Source organism: Genypterus blacodes, unplaced genomic scaffold (assembly GCF_046128005.1).
Source record: "Genypterus blacodes isolate CSIRO-AG114 ecotype Tasmania unplaced genomic scaffold, CSIRO-AGI_Gbla_v1 ptg000073l_1, whole genome shotgun sequence".
Lineage (NCBI taxonomy): Eukaryota > Metazoa > Chordata > Actinopteri > Ophidiiformes > Ophidiidae > Genypterus > Genypterus blacodes.
Genome location: NW_027466883.1, coordinates 504,633 through 524,957, shown reverse-complemented (window position 1 = coordinate 524,957; position 20,325 = coordinate 504,633). Strand labels below are relative to the sequence as shown.

The 20,325-nt window shown below is 39.9% G+C and overlaps 2 protein-coding genes and 1 long non-coding RNA gene across 14 annotated transcripts in view; 2 read left to right on the top strand and 1 right to left on the bottom strand.

Moving 5' to 3' along the window:
* smoc1 (SPARC related modular calcium binding 1) overlaps nt 1-3,662 on the top strand; it is a 44,688-nt gene extending 41,026 nt beyond the window's left edge. For 5 of the 11 annotated variants that reach the window (XM_076157789.1, XM_076157792.1, XM_076157791.1 and 2 more), the window contains 2 exons: nt 1,059-1,102; nt 1,919-3,662. In XM_076157789.1, coding sequence (XP_076013904.1) covers nt 1,059-1,102; nt 1,919-2,044 — 170 coding nt within the window. In that variant the 3' untranslated portion in view covers nt 2,045-3,662. Of the gene's footprint in view, nt 1-1,058; nt 1,103-1,915 lie in introns of all 11 variants that reach the window. The other 6 variants (XM_076157798.1, XM_076157794.1, XM_076157795.1 and 3 more) reach the window with 3 other exon arrangements.
* Nucleotides 3,663-10,540: 6,878 nt separating this feature from the next.
* Nucleotides 10,541-16,179, top strand: slc2a1c (solute carrier family 2 member 1c). The gene is made up of 10 exons (XM_076157300.1): nt 10,541-10,555; nt 11,200-11,298; nt 12,290-12,450; nt 12,532-12,772; nt 13,238-13,400; nt 13,666-13,850; nt 14,072-14,173; nt 14,732-14,833; nt 15,453-15,656; nt 15,998-16,179. Exons 1-10 carry the CDS (start codon nt 10,541-10,543, stop codon nt 16,175-16,177), a joined length of 1,452 nt encoding a protein of 483 aa, XP_076013415.1. The 3' UTR covers nt 16,178-16,179.
* A 197-nt stretch (nt 16,180-16,376) lies between these two features.
* Nucleotides 16,377-19,688, bottom strand: LOC143005997 (uncharacterized). Of its 2 annotated transcripts, XR_012964175.1 has the most exons (4): nt 19,556-19,688; nt 18,478-18,552; nt 18,119-18,239; nt 16,377-18,010 (listed from the first exon to the last, which is right to left on the bottom strand). It is a non-coding gene; the product is annotated as an uncharacterized LOC143005997 (long non-coding RNA). The 2 variants fall into 2 exon arrangements; XR_012964174.1 differs by lacking the exons at nt 16,377-18,010; nt 18,119-18,239 and adding an exon at nt 18,262-18,382 and having other exon boundaries at nt 19,556-19,685.
* Between the last annotated feature and the right edge of the window lie 637 nt (nt 19,689-20,325).

Here is a 20,325-nt window from a genome sequence, read left to right as displayed (position 1 = left end):
ATCGTAACTTTAAACTGCACCGCTGCCCCCACAGACACACACATATTGTACAAAGGACATCTGTATGTAGGTTGGACAGTGGGGATTTTTTTAATGAAATCATAATTTCAACTGAAATATTTCCTGATATTTTTTTAGTCTCACAGGTATGATGCTCATCAAAATTGGTGTTTTTTTTCCCCCTCTCCAATGCGATCTCAGATCAGTTGTGCATTTGTGGTGTTCACATATACTCAAACAAACTGATCTAAGGGGTTAAATGCTATAACACATAAACATTGCAGCATTGAATGTTTAAAGTGAAAGCACAGGGCCAAGAAATGAAGAGTTTAAGGTGTGGTGCCCTAGTTCATACAAGGATATTGCTTTGTGTGCGTGTGCGTAACAGCATTGGGTAGAGCAGTAAACAACAAGTTGATACACTGGCCAAGAGAGCAACAACCGCAGATACAAGTTACATACAACAGCAAAGTGTAAACATTGTGTAAGTGTTCAACATCCAGCAAGAAACATCAAAAGTCCAGCAAACAACCTCCAAATAAGCCAATATGAGACACACCGAGCAGATAAAGTAAAGTGTCCTTCCCACCTGTTGCTGTCATCTTGTTGTGGGAAAACATGACGCAGATTTACACACACATAAGCACACGTGTTTGCACACACACACACGCGCGCGCACACACACACACACACACACACACACAGTTTAGAGTCTAGATAATCAAACATATGCATGCACACAGATATGATGCAAACACTACCGCAGGCACACACACATACATAAACACACTCAATCAGACAGATATATGTACACACATCACCACGTCTCAAGGTAAACACGCATACACCTTCCACGACATGCATATCAACAAATATTGATGTAAGCGTCTCTGCTCTAGCTTCTCTCTCTGAAGCACACACTCATTACATTAGCTCTCATGGGTCTCAAGAGGATCTCAGCCGCCTCAGCTCGTCTCTGACAGCCATCTGTAAGCAATCTAGACTCTTTACCCATCTCCCTTCCACCCGTCACAGGCCTCTCTCTCATCCTCTCTCAGGGGTTTGGTGTCTTGCTCTCTCCCAGAACCTCACTGACTTACAGGTCTGTTTAAACACAACACAAACACATGATGATACTGTTGGTATAGATGGACGCACATTAACAATAATATGCAGCAGGTATGACTTCACTATATTGATGCTAATAAAAATGCAAAACAGATGATTTTTTATTTTTTTAATTTTTTTTTAAAATCATGGTTTGGACTAGATTCAGTTTAGTTGCTCATATGAGGATGAGGAGGTGAGGATGATGGATTTTGGTGGTGACTATTTGCAGACAGAATCATATCAGCTACAGAGGCTGGATCTGTTTTCCACATGGTCATTCATTCAGGCTCATATGTCAGAATGTGCACAAACATGCACACACATCTGCTCATGTAGCGCAGATACAGACACATGCGAATGTTCACAGTTGGATTTGACTCCCAGGGCTGAAACTGTTTGACTACATCCACAAATAGCTGATATTTTGTGAAGTTGTTACTAGGAATGTGCACGAAAGCCATTGAATTTGACAGTTTTTAAGCTGGAAATTAAGCCGTGGTCTGCTGAGGGTATAGTCAGGTTAGAACGCTATGTCTTAGCCTCTTTGTTGGAAAAGGGTAAAAGTATAAAGTAGTTCTTGCTTTCTGAGTGAGATAAGCTCACAAAATCTGACATGAACAGTATTCATTGTGTGTGTTTGTGTGTTTTTTTGTTTGCATTAATGTAGAATTGCACCTAATGTGCAGTGCTAAGGCATGTCAAGGAATCCCAGGATCTCTTCATACCTCATAGTCATTGTTTCTTCATTTATTTTCCCTCCTCCTTCCCTTCCTGTCCCTCTGTCTCTCTGTCTGTCTGTTCCCAGTAGGTCGTCTGGTGTGAGAAGAGAAGGTTCCAGAAGCTGAGACGAGAGCAGAGGGCACAGAGGGAAGGCATCTGTACGCTTGCTGACAGGAAAGAGAAAAATGGAGCAGAAAAATTACAAAGTTCCTGAGATCAAATAAGAAAAGAAAACCAAGCGGCGCCAAAATATTTGCACTTTCTCCTCCCTATGTTTGACATTTTATCTGTTTGTATGTGTATTGACTTTGTTTTCCTCTCCATGTGACTGAAAAGATCCAGATTAGAATGAGAATATATTTGTAAGAGATGACAGACTCACCACTGGAAGAATGGCTGTATGTTATCTGATTCCCTGTGTGTTCAGTCTGTGGCTGTGATGCATTCTGTCCTTAAAATACAAGAAGAGACACTAGCAATCAACATGGAGTGACTATTAATTAATCCCTGGTACATACAGTATGGCTCCATACAGGACAATGATAAAACAATAAAGAGCACCACTGAGTCTGCATGGGTTAACTCAACATAACTCAATTGAATGTGTAATATTATATGAACATGCAATATGAAGCAAATGACATGTACTAGAACTAAACTGTGACCGCAGGGTCTAATTTATCAGTACATAATTAGCTGGATTAATCCCCTTGCACTGTACGGTACATTATAGACACAGTAACATTTGTGATGTACAGATGAAAGAGCCTGCATTCCTGTGTTTGTTCAGTACTTACAGTGCTTACTTTAACAGTAACATGTTACTATACTTGTTTAATACACAATTACTTAAAGGGGACATGTGATTTCTTTTGTCCCACCCCCATTTTGTTATATTCTGCTATGGAGGCGGGTGTTGAACATTGTCAGTCTTGCAAAACTAGAGAATGAACCTATACAAATGCATCCAGTAAGACAAACCCATAGGTTCTGAGCTGCCATGAAAGCTTCATCTTCCTGGTTAGACACACCCACCAAATCCAGAGCTTTGGCCAGCATGTTTCCCAATTTGTGGGTGTTGCCAGCTCAGACATGATGAAGTTGTCCAATCTTTTTCGGAGAGAAATAACATTACCCGGGTTTTCACTCAGTGTACATAGCAGTGCTGCGGTATAAGTGTCTCTTCTTCTTCTTTTTTTTTTGCACATTAAAGCAAGTAATTTCCAAGGAATCAAAATAGCCTTGTGAATAAAAACAAAAACATGAAAATCTGTATAATATGCCCCCTTTGATTTACTTTTTGTGCAGCCCAAATGCATGTTGTTTGTGTTCTCTCAGTTATCGGCACAGCATTTGTTTAAATTGTTTTGTACTTTAAAGATAAATAAAGTTTGTGCTAACAAGAAAGGAAACAATAACATTCAAATGAGAATTATTCTACTTTTACAGAAAATTCTCCAAGAAAATTAGCACTGTCAAAGTCCTGCATCACTCCCATCATCCGTACACAACTCTGACTGAACACTGAGGCACGTAGCATGTGAAAAAGTGTTACAATTGTTTCCATATCTTGTTATCGATGTGAAATTCAGTGTGATGTCAGATGAAGTTGTTATTTGTACAGTATTTGCTAATCTGTGGTTTTATTGACCTAGCAATCATTTTATTGTTAAATGTTACTGTTTGTCTTTTTACTTTGCAAAACAGATTACAGACAGTAAACACTCATTAGAGATCATACCTCTACAAAGGCCGGACAAGCCTAGACAAATATGTCTTGTTCAAATAATATACAGGCCTAAAGAGAGATTTTTAATAAACAGTATTTTTCTGGATCTATTTTAACAACTCTTTATTATATGAGTCAGTGTCATCTCAGCTGCTATGCAAGGTTAATCAATCAAAAATAATGACTTTCAGGCTTTCGTAATAGCACCACCAGGAAACAAAGATGTTACTCAGAGCACAATGTCCAACCAGTAAATGGAATAAGATGTTTACATTGTTAGTATCCTGCATAAATCTTCACATTCCAGCTGTCATATTTGCATTTATCCCACTTATTGTAAACATGATGGGGCATTTACAAAAGCCAGTTCCTAAAATAAATATTTGACTCTCCCAAATAATTGCAGAACACATTTGTTGATGTAAACACATTCGTTATCTATCATCCAGCAGTTGATGTCAGTACGAGTCTGTAAAACACACCACTGGTCTCACACACTTGGAGCTTTGCCATCGCCGTAGGTCTGTTAAATCCACTCAAGGTGTCTTATTAATTGGAAAGTCACTGAGGGGGGAGGGACAAAGGCCTTATGCACAAATTAATCATAACTTCTTCCTCACATTTTGGAACAATGTGTTTAAAAAGCTGGAGAGTCATGAGTTTGCTGCTGTGGTTTGTGTATCTGTTTCAAGTTGTGTATTTCTTTCCATAGCCCTGACAGTCAGTGCAGCAAGGCAAGGAGGCCCTGATTGTATATATGTATAATAACTTTTTTGTGTGCTTGTGTTACTATATTTCATTAGAGTTCACATTGTGAAAGCCGCTTCTTGGTTGTTGTGGTTTACTGTAGAACAATAGATACACACATAGAACATCAACCCTCCACTATGTGTTTACATTATGTCTTACTTAGAGCACATTACATATTTTCACCTCTGAACACTATTTATTTTATGTTTAGTGTGTGTGGGGTTATTTCACCATTGCTGCTGGTGTTTTACGATTCTTGTGATCAAAATGCATAGTTGATAATTGCATCTGATGCTTAATCCACCAAATCGCAATATATAGTAATGTTAAAAAGAAAGGAGAAACATCTCTATCTTGGAGCGTTCTGCAGTTCGTTCCAGTCCAGGTCTGAACACTGAGCCTGTGTGTCTGTCTGCTGAAGTGCTTCCAGATCCCGCATGGCTCCAGATCACATGCAACATCTCAAACGACCTAATAGGTTAATCATCGCTAATCAGGCTTGGGGTGGGTTTGGGGGGTAGGGGCGTGTGGTGGAGCAGGCATACAGTCTGACAATGAGAAGGGGAGGCCAGCACTGTCTGCTCCTCACTGGCCACTTTTTCCGCTGCAAGGCCCTAAAACAGGCTTGTCCACATGCATTTACGTTATTCATTTTATCACAGATGAAGGCATGAGAGCTTATGTGAAAAACAAATGCTTGGAGATGTTGTTTTTGGTTGAGACTACCAAATGTAAATCTCGTGGCTGGAATTATGTGTTAAATAAGCAATGAAAACCTTATTTGCCGAAGACGCGACTTTTTTGGCACAGTCACAAATCAGATTGAACAAGAAAACAGTACAATGCCTTATCTCTCTAACCAGTTAGGTACAAATTAACCGTCTTGGTTAGATGAATTAAATCGTTTAAAGGGGACTTATTGTGCTTGTTGTGGATTTCCCCTCATCTATAATGTAATATAGTAGGGCTGTTTTTCTAAATTTGCAAAATTGGAGGGACTTGACCTGCCCTGGAGGTTAGATACACACACCACGTAGGAGGCTAGTAAGCAAATGTCTGGCCATCAGTCGGAAGCTGAAACCCCCAGCATAATAAGGCATTCAGAACAGATCAGTTTCCACTCAGTGTTGATGGTGGCGCTGCAACAAGGGTGAAGAGCAGTGGATCAATGTCTTTTGTACAATTAGTTAAGCATTGCAAAAGTTTCAAAATAGACCCTGGATGGAACTAAGAACTTAATGGCAAATCTGTATAGATATGTCCCCTGTATAGTATGTCCCTTTGGCTCCTAAAACTCAATTTGATTGTAATATTTTAGATATCTGAAGTTTGCAGTGTTTTCATAATGTTTGTCTTTGCACTCAACAATCCCCTTTTGTGGGCTGCTCTCTTAATTAGAATGTGGTGATTCCAACCCCAAAGCATGCCACAAAGTGACCACCATGAGAGAATGATTGGTGAAAAAATGTTAACTAACAACTATCTGAGAGGTACATACTTAATCTCACTGTTTAAGATGTAGAAGTAGATACTTGACAGGTAGTATAAACTTTGAAATAGTGTTATATATTCCTGCATAATTGTGTTTGTGTCCAGCACTATTGATTGATCTTAAAGTATTATATGGTACAAACAGAAACTTTAAATTTATTTTTTAGGTTGTGTTGGGATAAAGCATGCAGCAGCTCTTGAAGCTTGAGTTCTACACTGCCCTCTAACGGAGAAGATAGTTCACTGCATTTACAAATGCTCTGCAAACAGACAGAGTGAAACTTAATATTCAGGTATGCTGTATAAACTTCGGAGTACACACTCACAAACACACACACACACACACACGCACGCGCACGCACACGCACGCACACGCACACGCACACGCACACACACTCTATGCTTTCAGTCCAGCCTACTGAAATCAGTGAATTGAAAATAAATGTTTTTAAGGAGGATTAAAACATATATTTTTCTCTATAGTTACATATTAGCATATTCATATTTTTTTTTGGAGCTTGTATTGCATGAAAAAATGGCAGATACCTATATTAGGACAAACAGCTACAAGAACAACCCGTTTTCAATAAAAAATTAGGTCAATTGTTTGAATGAAGGAGTTTGAGTGAGCTCCATGTTGGCCTTTGATGTGTGTGTGGAGTGAGACAGTCATGTTTAGTGATGAGACTTCAAAGGTGCGGATGCTGTCTGCACATGATGGGAGGCAGAGGGTTTCAGGATGAGGTCGCTGGTGATGGTGGAAGTTTTTGGGAAAACGGGCAGGGTGGTGGGGGAGGGAGGGGGTTGGGGGCAGCGGGGGTGCATCGCAGATGAAATTGGAACCAACAGGCAGCTGCAGTACATCTGTCTTATACTGACACATGTGGCATTTGACTTCCAGTGTGAAGTTCAAAAGAGTTTTATAATGACGCAGCTGCTTAAGGATGTATACGCATGTGTGTACGTTTTAGACAGAGTGTGTGTTTTGTGTTTTCTCCTTTGTGCAGGTTTTCACGGGTGCATAGCTGGAACTCTTGCATTTTCGGAGAGCGCAGTGGTCAACACAGGTGCCTCTTGATGTTGGTTGAGGAAGTTTTCTCTAGTATCTTATTCTGATGTGTGGATAATTTAGCAATACTTCTACAATTCTAAAATATACTAGAACTTAATAACATACAATATATATATATATACATATAGTCCTAAACACGTAAATACACAAATATATGTATATCAATACATGCACAAGAATTAAGAATGTGTGTTTAAAGTGTTATACTTATTTGTATCTGTTTATATATATATTTTATGCAATACAGATGGAAATGTAATATCAGACCTAAACACACTGACATACTACTTCACATTTCCTGCATGTTCTGGTCATGAAGAGTAACTTTGTGCAGTTTTCTTCTCCTCTGTGTGCATTGAAACACTTACCCACAGATCAAACACCATTAGAGGTAATTAGGCGGGGCCATTAGAGTGTGTGATAGCTAAACATTGGTGGTGGAGGGGTGTGCACACTGTTCACCATTTGTGTCTGATGCCCTCTACGCCTGCAGCAGCACCTGCCCAGCAGCCTGAGATCAGGGTCAGGGAGGTCACCTGCCAGGAAGCCAGGCCTTGAGGTCAAAGGTCATGTTCCAGACAGGCGTATCCACATGCTGATTGAAAACTCAGCTGCAGGAACACAGGCACACACAGCATGCAGGTGGACGATGCAGTTTACCCCCTATAGCTAACTATTCTTCCCCTTTCTTTGTGCTCATATTTGCTCTACTGTGTGTGCAGGGAGAACATCTGAGCAGTCTAGAGGTGAGGGTTGATTATTGTTGGTGTGACAGAGGATTTCAACTGCAATCTGGGCTATAAACAAAATGTTTTTTCACATCTAACTATTAAAGACACGTCCAAACTGTTGCGTGCTACACAATCAGCTGCTCATTAGATATTGTTGCACATTTCCCCTGTTTGTTAGTGCACAGCAATTCGACTGATGCGTTGGCTAGCCAAGTATGTATTATAGTCTGCCAAATCCTGCTCCTTATCCCAATTCAGACCTAATTGCACCTATGGTCCTTATCCACATGATGTCATGTGTCATGTCCAGTGTTGGGGATAAGCAAGTAGAGACCTTCACTAATATTTTCAAAGCAACGTATTTCGTTTAACTTGCTATTTTAAATCTCACAATTCATCACAATACTGAATTGTATTTCCTTCAATCTTGAAATTGCGCAAACACTATTTTCTCAAGATTCCAAATAGAAAATTGGTCTTTTTTTTGTTGTAACCTTATTCTTTTTCATAGATAAATCAGTGTGTACTCTTGGTTTACAAACACTTTTTGAAATCATACTGTAGAAATACACTGCAAAAGAAACACAGATGTTCATTTGACTTTGATTACAATTTTATTTAATTATATATAACAGCACAAAAATGTCATATTGTTTCAAGTAGCTTCAATATTGTCTTTGGAGCTTTGTGAAGCTAACTGTGATATTAAGAGAAGAGCTTAGCTACAGTTTACATGTCCAATGAGGAAGAAGGAGAATGTGACACACAAACAACGATTTCACTTCGCAGTTATATATATGACATGCATCTCACCTCATATATTTCATATAGGAGCAGGTTTATATGAACACTGAACTTTGGCTGATTTGACTTATTTGCTTTTCATCACTCCAGAGCCTCAGGGGGCAATTTATATTTATTCATACATATTTTACTTATATTATTATGAGATAATGTGGTAACAATGTGGTTTTTGCTGAGGAATGTTTCCACACCAAGCATTACAATTATAGTTTTTCATTTTGTCAAACTCTTATACAATTGGATCCAGCATCTAAGATGTGGAGGCAGTGAAAACAATTACTCCCCATTTGGATTTACTTAAGAGTCAGGTGTGTATACACACACACACACACACACGCACGCACACACCAGGCCAAGAAGGCTTCAGCCCCTCATGACTCATCACTCCCCCTGCTGTGATCTTTGCACACTAGTCTGTGTGTGTGTGTGTGTGTATGTGTGTACTGGATTTTGAACTGGCAACCATATAAGCAGAGGAAAGGAAGGGAAAGGAAAGGAAAGGTGTGTCTGAGGCTCTAAATTGTCGTAGGTCTGTGTCATTGCTGTCCCTTTAAGATGAACAGTGAAGCCCTCGTATCTGATTATTGACTCGCATTGTTTAATTCAATTTTATGCATTTTACACAAAGTGCTTGGCTTCTTTGCAAACTGAAAATCACCAACATTGTTATTTTATGAACAACGCCGACAAACACTTTCCTTCAGAGTGAATGTCCTCTTCTGTCAAAGCCCCGACAAATAATATGTAACTATTATTACTATTCTAAACATCAATTCAATTCCTATAAAGGATTAACTACTTATTGATTTTTTTTAAATCAACTTTTCTTTCTTATGTCACTTCAGGGGCTACACAGAATTTAAAGTAAATAAATCAATAATTTCATATTTTGACCATTGTTCTTCTTCTTGCCTTTTTTCACATCATTTTAAGAGTTGTGATTAGACAAAGCTCAAAGTCATGGTATACATTCCAGTATGAAAACTACAGGCCTTGTAAATTTAAGTAACCTTCATTTCATTGGATTATATCACCTGACACACACCCAGATCTGAAAACATGCCGACACCAAATTAACACACGTGGTTGTATTATTGCCAAACTTCCAGCTTGAAGCTGCTGCATTGAAGTTGCTTCCTGGTCCTGATCTGAAGTCGGTGTGTTAAATGTCAGCGATATAAAAACGTTATCATTGGCTTCAGGTGAGCTGATCCTCAGTCAGCCTGAGCCCCCGATGATGATCAGCTGGTCCATGGAAAGCACAAGAGGCCTGTGGCTGCATTTCTGTCAGGCATGCCCCAAATTCACCAGCTGAGTGTGACTTCATCACTGTACTTGTGAGTCCTGTACACGTGTGTGTGTGTGTGTGTTTCTGTGTGTATATTGGTTTGTACAGTGGTGTGTTCATATTCCCTCAAGCACAGTGATGTTGTAAACTCAGGGATGAAGACGGGAGCAGACACGTGGAACAGCGGTGAGAACTTAAAATATAAATATAAATATATTGATAGATAGAAGCACAGATATTGACTGATACACATACTTTGATGTAAATGTCTGAACAGTTTCTATTAGACTTAGTATATAGTTATATCATATGTTTAATTTATCTGATGAGTAGATTTTTCAAGTTCATGTATTCATCAGACACAACAATTTACAATTTATCTAGTTTATTACTGGTTGTTCACTTTACACTGATGGATTTTTATTTATACTCCTGGATAAGACTGCACAGGTATGCTGCTAAGAAAAGGAATACATTTGTTTTTGTATTTCTTTTCATTGATTGCTTACAATTTCTATATATTTTTTGTAATTTTATATATGCACTAACTTTAATATTGCAAACCTCTTCTCATAGTGAATCCTGAAACAAAAGCACTATATTGCTACACATTGATTTAAATGACAGAAGTGGTAATTTATCTTATGTGTGTGAGTGTGTGTGTAACTAAAATAAAATGTATTTTCTTTGTAACATAGAAAATCCATTTTCAGTAATGTATCTGACGTTTGTGTTATGATGCTAATGGAAACATTTTCTTTGGGTTTTTTAAACAGTAGAGGGAGTTGGAAGAGAATAAATGCACCTACATCTTGACAGAGTGACAGATAGTCTCACCCAAACAAATGGCGTCCAATGAGGTTTGTTGCTTTTGCCTCTTTTCTTGCAAATGAACGACGCCTGACAGAAGGAGCACTAACACTCACTCGTGGCCTTTTGAAAATGTATGTTGTTGGTGTGTGAAAATTCTGTTCTTGCCATCCTTGACCTCTACAAATGGTCATTAAGTGTGTGACATCATTAGTAACGTGTAGCACCACGCGTAGAAGTACAAGTGGAGAACTTCACAGACTGCCTTGGCTTCTTGGAACCAAGACCTGACCTGGAGTGTGAGTTGGGTTGGGTCCAAATGATATGTTCAGTCCTATCGGGTTGGGATTCTGTGATAGTGCCTCAAGTTTCTAGTCTGTGTGTCAATATTGGAAGAAACAAAAGCTGCTAAGTAATTGCGGAGCCAGTGTTTGTGCTCTCTATGTTTTGACAGCATTTTGAATCAGGCCTAATCATTCTGGGGTCTGTTGTGGATTTGGTCCGACTAGTCTTCAGGTTTGTTTCAAGTTGAATGTCTTTGGTTTCGGGTTCACTTTCCCTTGCTCTTTACAGGGACCACTAAAGGTTCAAGTCTCATTTATAGAAATAAGAACTGCTAACCAATTAAAACATTTTAAGTGTACCTTCACTGAGTGGTGACTTGTTACTATAAAAACACACATGGTTCTTCCAGAGTCACCTGACAGCCACACTCCTGACCTCCATACTGGCAGCTGTGCTTGGCTCTCTGCAGATCGGCTACCACACCGGCAACGTCAATGCTCCAGCCAAGGTAAGCAGAACAGAGAGGAGCTGAGGACATTCAGCTTTTACTGACTTACTAAAGATACAAAAAGCTGATATTACATTTCTGGAAATGTAAGGTTAACGTTAAGTTTATTTATTTATTTAAATGTGGCAATGCCTTTGACACTCAAACTATCCACCAGACCCAAACATAACGTCACATATTACGTCTATTTTGCATTGGAAGTATTGTAACCTAGAACATAAAATTTAACAAAATGACACTAGCTCATTGCTGATACATTATGAGTTTGTAAATATACAACAGGAGTAAGTAATTACCATGAAAAATAGCCTGTTTCATCAGAAATAAGACAAAACCTTAAATTAATTTCCTTTGATCTAACTAATAGTCAATACCCAACAGCACTGTGAGGCTTCTGCGGGCCTCTAGAATATGCAGCAAAACCACGGTCTCATTCTTCAACACACTTCAGATTCCACCGGTGATACTGGAAATGCTCCCTCATGGTTCACCCGATGACCCCGTATACAGACCACTGTCTGTCTGACAACACTGTCTGACAACCCAGATTTGGCAGATATTCAATAACAAAGCAAATAGAGCATCAGCCCAACAGTCTCCTCATTCAGCTGAGGTGTTGGCTGAGGCTGAAGGGTGACACAAGGGGCACTGACAACACTGCAAAGCCTCTCAGAAACATCTCACAACCTTTATACAACGATGAATAAATTTGACAACCTACTGCGACTTATGGCTGAGGTCCAGGTCTAGTTTCTGTCAGTATATGCACTATATCCAACAAAAAGCCCCATATACTAAATCTGTAAAAGAAAAATGTTTTGAGGTTTTGAGATAAAAACCAAACAATGTACCTGAAGGCATTTTTGCAATAGCAACAGTCAAAAGTTGAGAATGTAACTTTAAATTTAGCTGGAAATGATTTGAAAGTGGACCATTTCATGAATTTTACTTTAGTAAAAGATACAAGTACTTGTTTCACCACTTTGTTTAGATCATCGAGCAGTTTTTTAATCAAACCTGGAGAGCCAGACACAACCAGTCGATGCCAGATCACAGCCTGACTTTCCTGTGGTCCCTCTCTGTCAGCATTAAGGACTTTGGAGCCTTACTGGGCTCGCTAGGAGTCAAATACTTCGCAGATTCGTACGGCAGGTAAAGAAAAGATCGGTTGGTGTTCTGTATTTTTTGGGTTGAACCATGATTTTCAGATTTTTGTCTTCCCTTCCCTTCCAGGCGTAACTCCATCCTGATAGTGAATTGTTTGTCTGTGGTGGGAGCATGTCTGATGTTCGCCTCCAAAGCCAGCAAGTCCTTTGAGGTTCTGATCATGGGACGCTTGGTGTTTGGTTTATTCTGCGGCCTGGTGATGAGCCTCAATCCCCTCTACATCCAAGAGGTTTCGCCCACCAACCTGAGAGGGGCTTTTGCTACACTTAACCAGGTGTCCTTTGCCTGTGGCATCCTGGTGGGAATGGTGAGGATGGTGGGGTCTTCTTCCTGTTTGGGACTAAAAAGCTCTAAATCCATTGCAGCAGATATTTGAGACTTTAGTCTGAAAGGTCTGAGGGGCTAAATCAGGTGGGTGTTCACAGCCACTGCACATTGGGCGAGTTTGCCCATCTTGTACAGCTGGAATTGTAAATTTACTCATTTCACTTTCCTCAGATGAATGCAGTTGCTGTTCAAAAATGTGCAAGTAATGATGTTACCTTCACAAAAATATTTATGCTGAAATTGTTTAGCTTCTGTTTTGCAAGCTCAGAACTTATCAATCAACTCCCAAACTGCTGAAAAGAGAAACCCAAGTTTATGTGGAAAATATATATTTGTAGATGGTGTGGGAGATGATTCTTCAGAACCTTCACCATCAACCTTCAACCAAATCATCAAGTGAAACTCTCAAACATTGCTGTTGTAATTCTTTGCATGTTTGCTGCAGGTTGCTGGCCTGGAGACAGCTTTGGGTACAGAGCACAACTGGGCCATGATGCTGTCCCTCTCCCTCATCCCCGCCCTGCTACAGTACCTGGTCCTGCCTTTCTGCCCTGAGAGCCCTCGCTACTTGCTCATCAACCGCGGCAAAGAGAGCGAGGCAGAGGCTGGTGAGTTTCACTGACCACTGACATTTATGAACATTCATATAATGGCCACAAAATTGAGATTTTAGCCATTTAACTGGTGCTTTTTCATGGAGATGTAAATCAAGCACGGCACAAACATTCCTACCATAATGATATATAGCCCCATATAAAGTCTACATCACTATCAAAAGTGACAAGCAGCGCAACTGTCAAGAATCAAAACATGAAAATGCTTTTACTGTACTCTTTGAATGTGCACTATAGTGATGCAGTTTTACCCCTGCAGCCCTGCTGAGGCTAAGAGGCCACACAGACAAGGTGTTCACTGAGCTGGAAGAGATGAAGGAAGAAGCTGCACGCACTCAGACTGGCTTCACTGTTCAAAAGTTCTTCCAAAAACAAAGCTACAGGCAGCCGATCATTATCGTCCTCATCGTCAACTTGGGCAGCCAGCTGTCTGGATTCAACGCGGTCAGTCGTGTGAAATGCATTTGAATGGATTCAGCTAAGGGGACAGATATGAATGAAGATGCTGTTTTACAATACATATATAGAAAGATTTGGCTTTCCTGGGTATTTATGTTCCTGTAGGGTCCTTCCTGCCTGGTGAGCTGTGTCAGGATAACCTCAGCATATAGTAACAAGGCTCAGTAACCCAATAAACTGAAATAAAATCTGCTGGTTTCTTCCAGATCATCAATTATTCCACCAGAATGTTCCAGGCCAGGTTTGAGGAGGCCAAATATCTGACTCTGGGTGTGGGGGCCGTCAATTTGACATTCACTCTTGTTGCGGTGAGTACAAATTCTACATGTAACTCCTCATGTCACAGCTTCAGGTCCTAATATGTGGTAACTTTGATCACCAATCTTGTAATGAAATAAGGAAAATTCATGAAATCAAATCATAAAATCCCCATAATTTGAGATATATTATCCCTTAAAAGACATTGTTTATCTCTAACCAAGAATAAATTCCCTGACCCCTTTCCTTTTTTCTTTATAATAACAAAAATTATTAGTGTCATCAAACTTAAATCAGACTTTAAGACAGATTTTGACTGTTTTACCTCACATATATACTGTAGAATAAAATATTTCCCACTTTGAATGGAAAGTCATAACAATCAAAGCTGTACAGTGAGTAAATCTACATTCTAAGTTACTTCCCACCTCTGCATATGTTGTTGATTTTGCCACATAACAGTGAAATCCTGGATAAACGTACATGTGTTGCCATGATTTGAATGATTTAGCAGCTTCAACCGCTGCAGGATTGTGTTGCACTTTTGCTTGAAAAAGAGGGAAGAAATGTGAGCACGAGTCTCTGCTGTGTTGTTTTTTCCTCTACAGTTCTTCCTGATGGAAAGGGCAGGAAGGAGGAGATTGCTCCTGACTGGCTTCATCTCCATAGCAGTGTGCAACGTGTTGATGACCATCGTAGACTCTGTCCTGGTAAGATCATTTTATTCATTTGCACAGGGAAAGTTCTGTTCTGAAATGACATATCCAACATTTGACAAACCTGGCGTCCAGTCTTTCTAAGTGAGTGAAAGGATGAAATTAAAACAAATGGTGGCGGGCTATTTTTGGAGAATGGTTTGCATGTGAAGTCATTGCGGTTGTCTGAATGAGACTTTCCCAATAGAAACAAGAGAGAGTTGACCTAAGACTCGCCATCGATACGTTTACATGCACACTGTACTCAGATCTTTGTTCCTACTGCAATTAAAGCAAAGACGTGAGCTGTATACATACATGGATGGAATTTATATGATTTCGGTGTCTGCAAAAAATACATGAGCCTTTGTGTATTTGGCTTGTATTTGATCCAATTATAAACTGAAGGAGTGTTTACATGCTTGTGTAAATTGACCTACAATCGCATCATCTAGCTTTGTCTCTGAGTAGAATGTCACGTACTGCCGATTTCAATCTGATTGTTATTTACATGACGTCTGGGAGAATTTGCTTTACTTCCTGCCCAAATTGTTTAGAATCTGCATTTTAACATACAGAAATAAAACCCATCTTCAACCATCCTGTAAATTCTAACTCTCTATCCACTGCTCAGCACCTGGTCCCTGAGCTGGCGAGCGTACAGGTCCTGGTTGTTTTCTGCCTGATTTCAGCATACGAGCTGGGCCCGGGTCCCATCTCCTGGTTCATTGCTGCCGAGCTGTTTGACCAGCCTGCCAGACCCATTGCCATGGCCTTCACCAGCATGCTCAACTGGGGAGGGAAGTTTGTTCTGGCTCTGCTCTTCCCTCCATTACTGGTGGGTTTATGCTGTTGGCATGCTTGTTGCACGAGCGAGTTAGACTTCTGGGGAAACTTTAGAGGTGGAGTTCTTGTCTGCTTTTATTGTTCCCTCGCGCCTCAAATAAATACAGACTATGAATCTGCTGAATCTGTTAACTACATAGGACATAAATCTATGAAGTCTATTACTTAATCCTTTAAAATCAGGTTGAAATAACAGTAATTACATTAACTGCTAGATGGGGAAACAGTTAATGGTTATAGTGAAGCAAAGAGGGTAGCTGACCTGAAACGAAGAAACTAAATCAAACATTATAGATGCAAGACGGCTGAATCTTACCCCTCTCTCTAACACAGAAACTATGTGGCGCATATGTCTACCTCCTCTTCATGGCTGTGGCTCTTTTCGCCTTCACCTTCACCTGGTTCCGCCTCCCTGAGACGAAAGGACGCACCTTTGACGACATAGCAGAGGAGTTCAGAGGAGCTGAGGGTATTCTCTTAGACAATAAGACTGGATTTAACACATTCACCTGACCGAACCCGAATGCCCGAATACAAAGGACGCACTGTGCTTTCACCTCAGGGGCACCAGTGAGTCAAAGTGCAGACTGTTCGTGTCTAAAAGAGGCTGTCAAGTCCTTAATTTATAGGGTTTATTGTTCTTGTTATCATAATTGATATTGTGTTGGATGTTTTAAGGCATTTTATTTTTTTGTTTTATTTTTGAACACGCTCTCTCACTATATATTGTGGTTACCACAGAAAAGGATGCATTCACTTTAGACCTTGAACAAAACTGGATTGAGGTCAATGCCTGAAATATTGGTTGTAGTCTCAAAGTCAGATCATTTTCCAATACACGTGATGCAATAAACCATGTGTATCAATATATTATCAGATCATTGTTCTTTGTTTACAACATAAACATCTTTACACAGTATAACCAAGCATTTTTGCCAATGATTCCTCAAATCTAATTGAATGAAAACAGACTTGTTACAACTACAGTACTGAGAAAGAATGTTTTATAGTGTAGCAATATAGCATTGTAAAATATAATATAGATTTAACAAATGGATGCATTGTGTTAACTACCATGGTGCATGGATGAGATCTAGATTTCAGTGTCATGATTGTCATGTAGAATCTTGAGTGTTGATGGTGGTTTGTAATTTATATTGTCACTTCTGCATCCCGTCACTGAAACTTTTGAGAAGGCCCTAATAAAAATAGTGAGCAAATTCTGTACAGTATGTTCTGATGGCATATAAAAAAATACATCTATTTTACATGAAAGAATCTCATCTTATTTGCCTTAAATCCTTAAATAAGTACTAAAGGCCAGAAGCTTGGCCTGAACCCCCCTTGGAAGGGTTTCACCCACAGGCACCTTATAGTCAGATTGGTGTGTGACATCTCACACATCTCTGAAGTGTGTACATTAGTGAGATATCTGTGAAAACAGACCACAGCTGTCTGAATAAATATTTCACCCTCAATGATTTGTTGTGAGGACCACATCCACAGCAGGAGACAAGTCAGCAGAGGAGAGAAGACGTCTGCATTTTCCTTTTGAATTCTGCTTTACCTCAGAAACAACATCATACACAAATGCTTACTGTTACATAAAACAGAGAGGGTTTGAATATCTACACAACTGGAAGCACATGACACTTTATATTGAAAGCAGTCACAACACAATGTGATTACATGCAAAGAAAACACATGTATGTGACTGTATGTGATTCAATCTGTCACGAATAGCTCATTTTAATTAACCACAATTTCTATTAATTTTATGGTTAATTCTATTAACTACTTAATACTAAATCTAGTTGATCTTACATTATTATGCTGAGCGCAAAATCTTATAGTGTTAATAAGGGGTGGGGTGACACGTCAACGTAAATCGTATCTTGGCTCCCTACATCCCCATGGACGATGACTTCCAGCTGCGCAGCCTGACACCGGAGGAGCCCATGTTGTGTGGATCACTCACATCTTTTTAAATCTCTCCTGCTCACAGCTCCTATCCCAGCTCGCCATTCAGCGGACAAAGCAGTCGCGTAGCATCACCGGCCAGGCACCGCCTGAGTCGATGGATGCTCCCGATCCAGCCGCAAGGATCGCTAAGAGTTTACCTCTTAGCGATCATTGCGGCTGTCATTTGTAGGTGTCAACAAACTTTACTGCATTTCCTGCGACAGATCTAATTTATGTTGCTAAGTGACTGTTACTGTGTGGAGAGATTTAAAAAGATGTGAGTGATCCACACGACATGGGCTCCTCCGGTGTCAGGCTGCGCAGCTGGAAGTCATCGTCCATGGGGATGTAGGGAGCCAACATGTCCAGGTTGCCTCCCATTGCCTTTGAGACACAGACAAAGATACAATGAGTGAATGAGGGATGAGGAATCCTTTCTACAGTAGATGGACTGAGGATGTCCTCGGTACAGTCGTCTTAACCGTAACATACCTGTGTGGTGACTGGCGTTCTGGGTTGTGTATTTGGCAAACAGCTTCTCAACCAGGTCTAGTTTGAAATCTGAGCTCATGTCTGAGTCCATGGGAGAGCAGAGGTATATTCCACTGTCGGCCTAAAGGGCAGAGATGCACATGTTAACAAATCTGTAAACATGCTAACCTGTTGGCTGGAGAGCCCATCATGACCCTGTGGATCAGGATGCTGTGAGCTACGTCTGGGAACATCGGGTCTCTCGGCTTTAGCTCGGCAACAATGCTGGAGTGAAATGACAGACACACAAAACGCATCAAAGCTGATGGTGAGATATTGTGCAGGTTAGCCACCAGATGTCATGACTTCTAAGCATTTACCTCTGTGCCAGCGTCAGCATCATCACACCGATCATCATACCGCCACTTAGTCCCTGGGTCACCGAACCACCTACCCTGGAAAATGTGAAGAAAACAGACAGATGTCAGCAAAATGATCTGGCTTTATGCTAAAGCAGAGAATTTCAAGCTCAACATGCCACATGAAATGAAATGAATTAAATGAAAATAAAGTGATTTAAGTGTAATTTAATCTAATAAGACATTCAAGTTAATACAATAAAATACAAAGTACATTAAATACATTTAAATACATATAATTAAAGTTATAAATATATTAATAAGACAAAAAAAAACAAACAAACAATGAAATAAAATCGTTTGGATTGGGCTCCGTCATGGAGCAGATATGTTTATGTTGTAGAGCAGCAGGGGTATTCAACTACAATTTAAAGAGCGCCAGTAGAGAAAATTTCTCGGAGCAAAGGTCTGGAAGATCATAATGTCTAACTATGTAGTGTGATATTTAAGTAGCCCCGTTGTATCAACATCTGCTTGTAATCAATACCTGACTGTCAAATCAAATGAATTTAGTACGATTGTTCATGTTCAAATAAAATGCTCAACTTATATAAAATAAAAGAAGCAAATGCTTGAATCTCCCATTTTCTGTTTCACATCTTGACTCAACTGATTTCACAGATCATAAATCTCAACACAAAACGAGGAAAGAATAATACCAGCCGCTCTGAGGGAACATTGAATGTGCGGATCCCGGTGGACTCTGCTCATATTGGGCTCTAAGACCACTTGTTTTCTACGACCTCACTTCAGATTTGAGCGGAGCCTATATTTGTTTAAACCCTAATGTTTTGTCTCATAATGCTGTTTCACATTGGCACTTTTAATACGGAACACCGATTCTGAACAAGTATGTCGACTACACAATTTTGGAGAGCACCATTTTGTCTCCCTTTCTCCGCCCCACTCCTATTTCTCAACTTTCTCCGGCTCAGTCGTCTGTATATATCTCTTAGTTTTAACACACGTCAGCAAAGTGTTCCAACTTTATGCTAAAGCAGAGAATTACAAGCTAAAGCACAACAACATTTTCACTTACCTGTGTCGCTCTTTCTTTCTCCGCTTCCGTCTTCAACTTGGCTCTGACTCAGCAATCACCTGTCTGCGTGGAGAGTCACACTTTTTACCTCCAAAAGGCACAAACCTGATTGGCTTGAGTAGTATCACGTGGGATGGCTTAACTCGCATGGAATTGGTCTCTTCGGTTTCCTCGCTGAGCCATTACCGTAAAAACTGTAAAAGCGGCGCCGGTCATAATAGAAGAGCCCCGTCTTTTAAACCATAGCCTTGATTAGATTCAGGAAGCTTGTAACGCTTAATGTAACAACAGTAATTTGTTAAATGAAATATAAATGGTGCCTCATTTACATAGAATAAATCTGCAATCAAAAGGAATCACAGAGAGTTTCAGTCAAAACAAGAGACAAGTCAATACTTGCGTGCGCGCGTGTGTGCCATGCTTTCTCATTAGCTGCTGTGGAGGCTGGAGGTGGAGGACTACAACATCGTCCACGCACATCCCCACCCCTGCTCTAAATCATCCAGTAATGCAGTATATAGTCTTCAATTTCTAAAAGAGAAATAGTAAAAGGTTGTCAATAACTTCTGAACTTGCCACGATGAACTTAAAGATCTTGGGGCTCGGTGTCACATTTCTGCGTTTGTTCTGCGTTTCCCCACATAAGCAACTTCCCGGTTTTCAGATATGCAACAAATCATATTCTCACAATCCTCACAAAAGATTTCACGGTCATCCTAGAGAAATACACACACATAAAGTTAAGACAGTTTGATTAAATATGGATTTAT

Excerpts from the sequence above, each read along its gene's own strand:
- slc2a1c (XM_076157300.1), top strand. Across the intron at positions 11,299-12,289 it reads ACGTCAATGCTCCAGCCAAG|ATCATCGAGCAGTTTTTTAA; the intron begins GTAAGCAGAACA and ends CACTTTGTTTAG. Across the intron at positions 12,451-12,531 it reads TTCGCAGATTCGTACGGCAG|GCGTAACTCCATCCTGATAG; the intron begins GTAAAGAAAAGA and ends CTTCCCTTCCAG.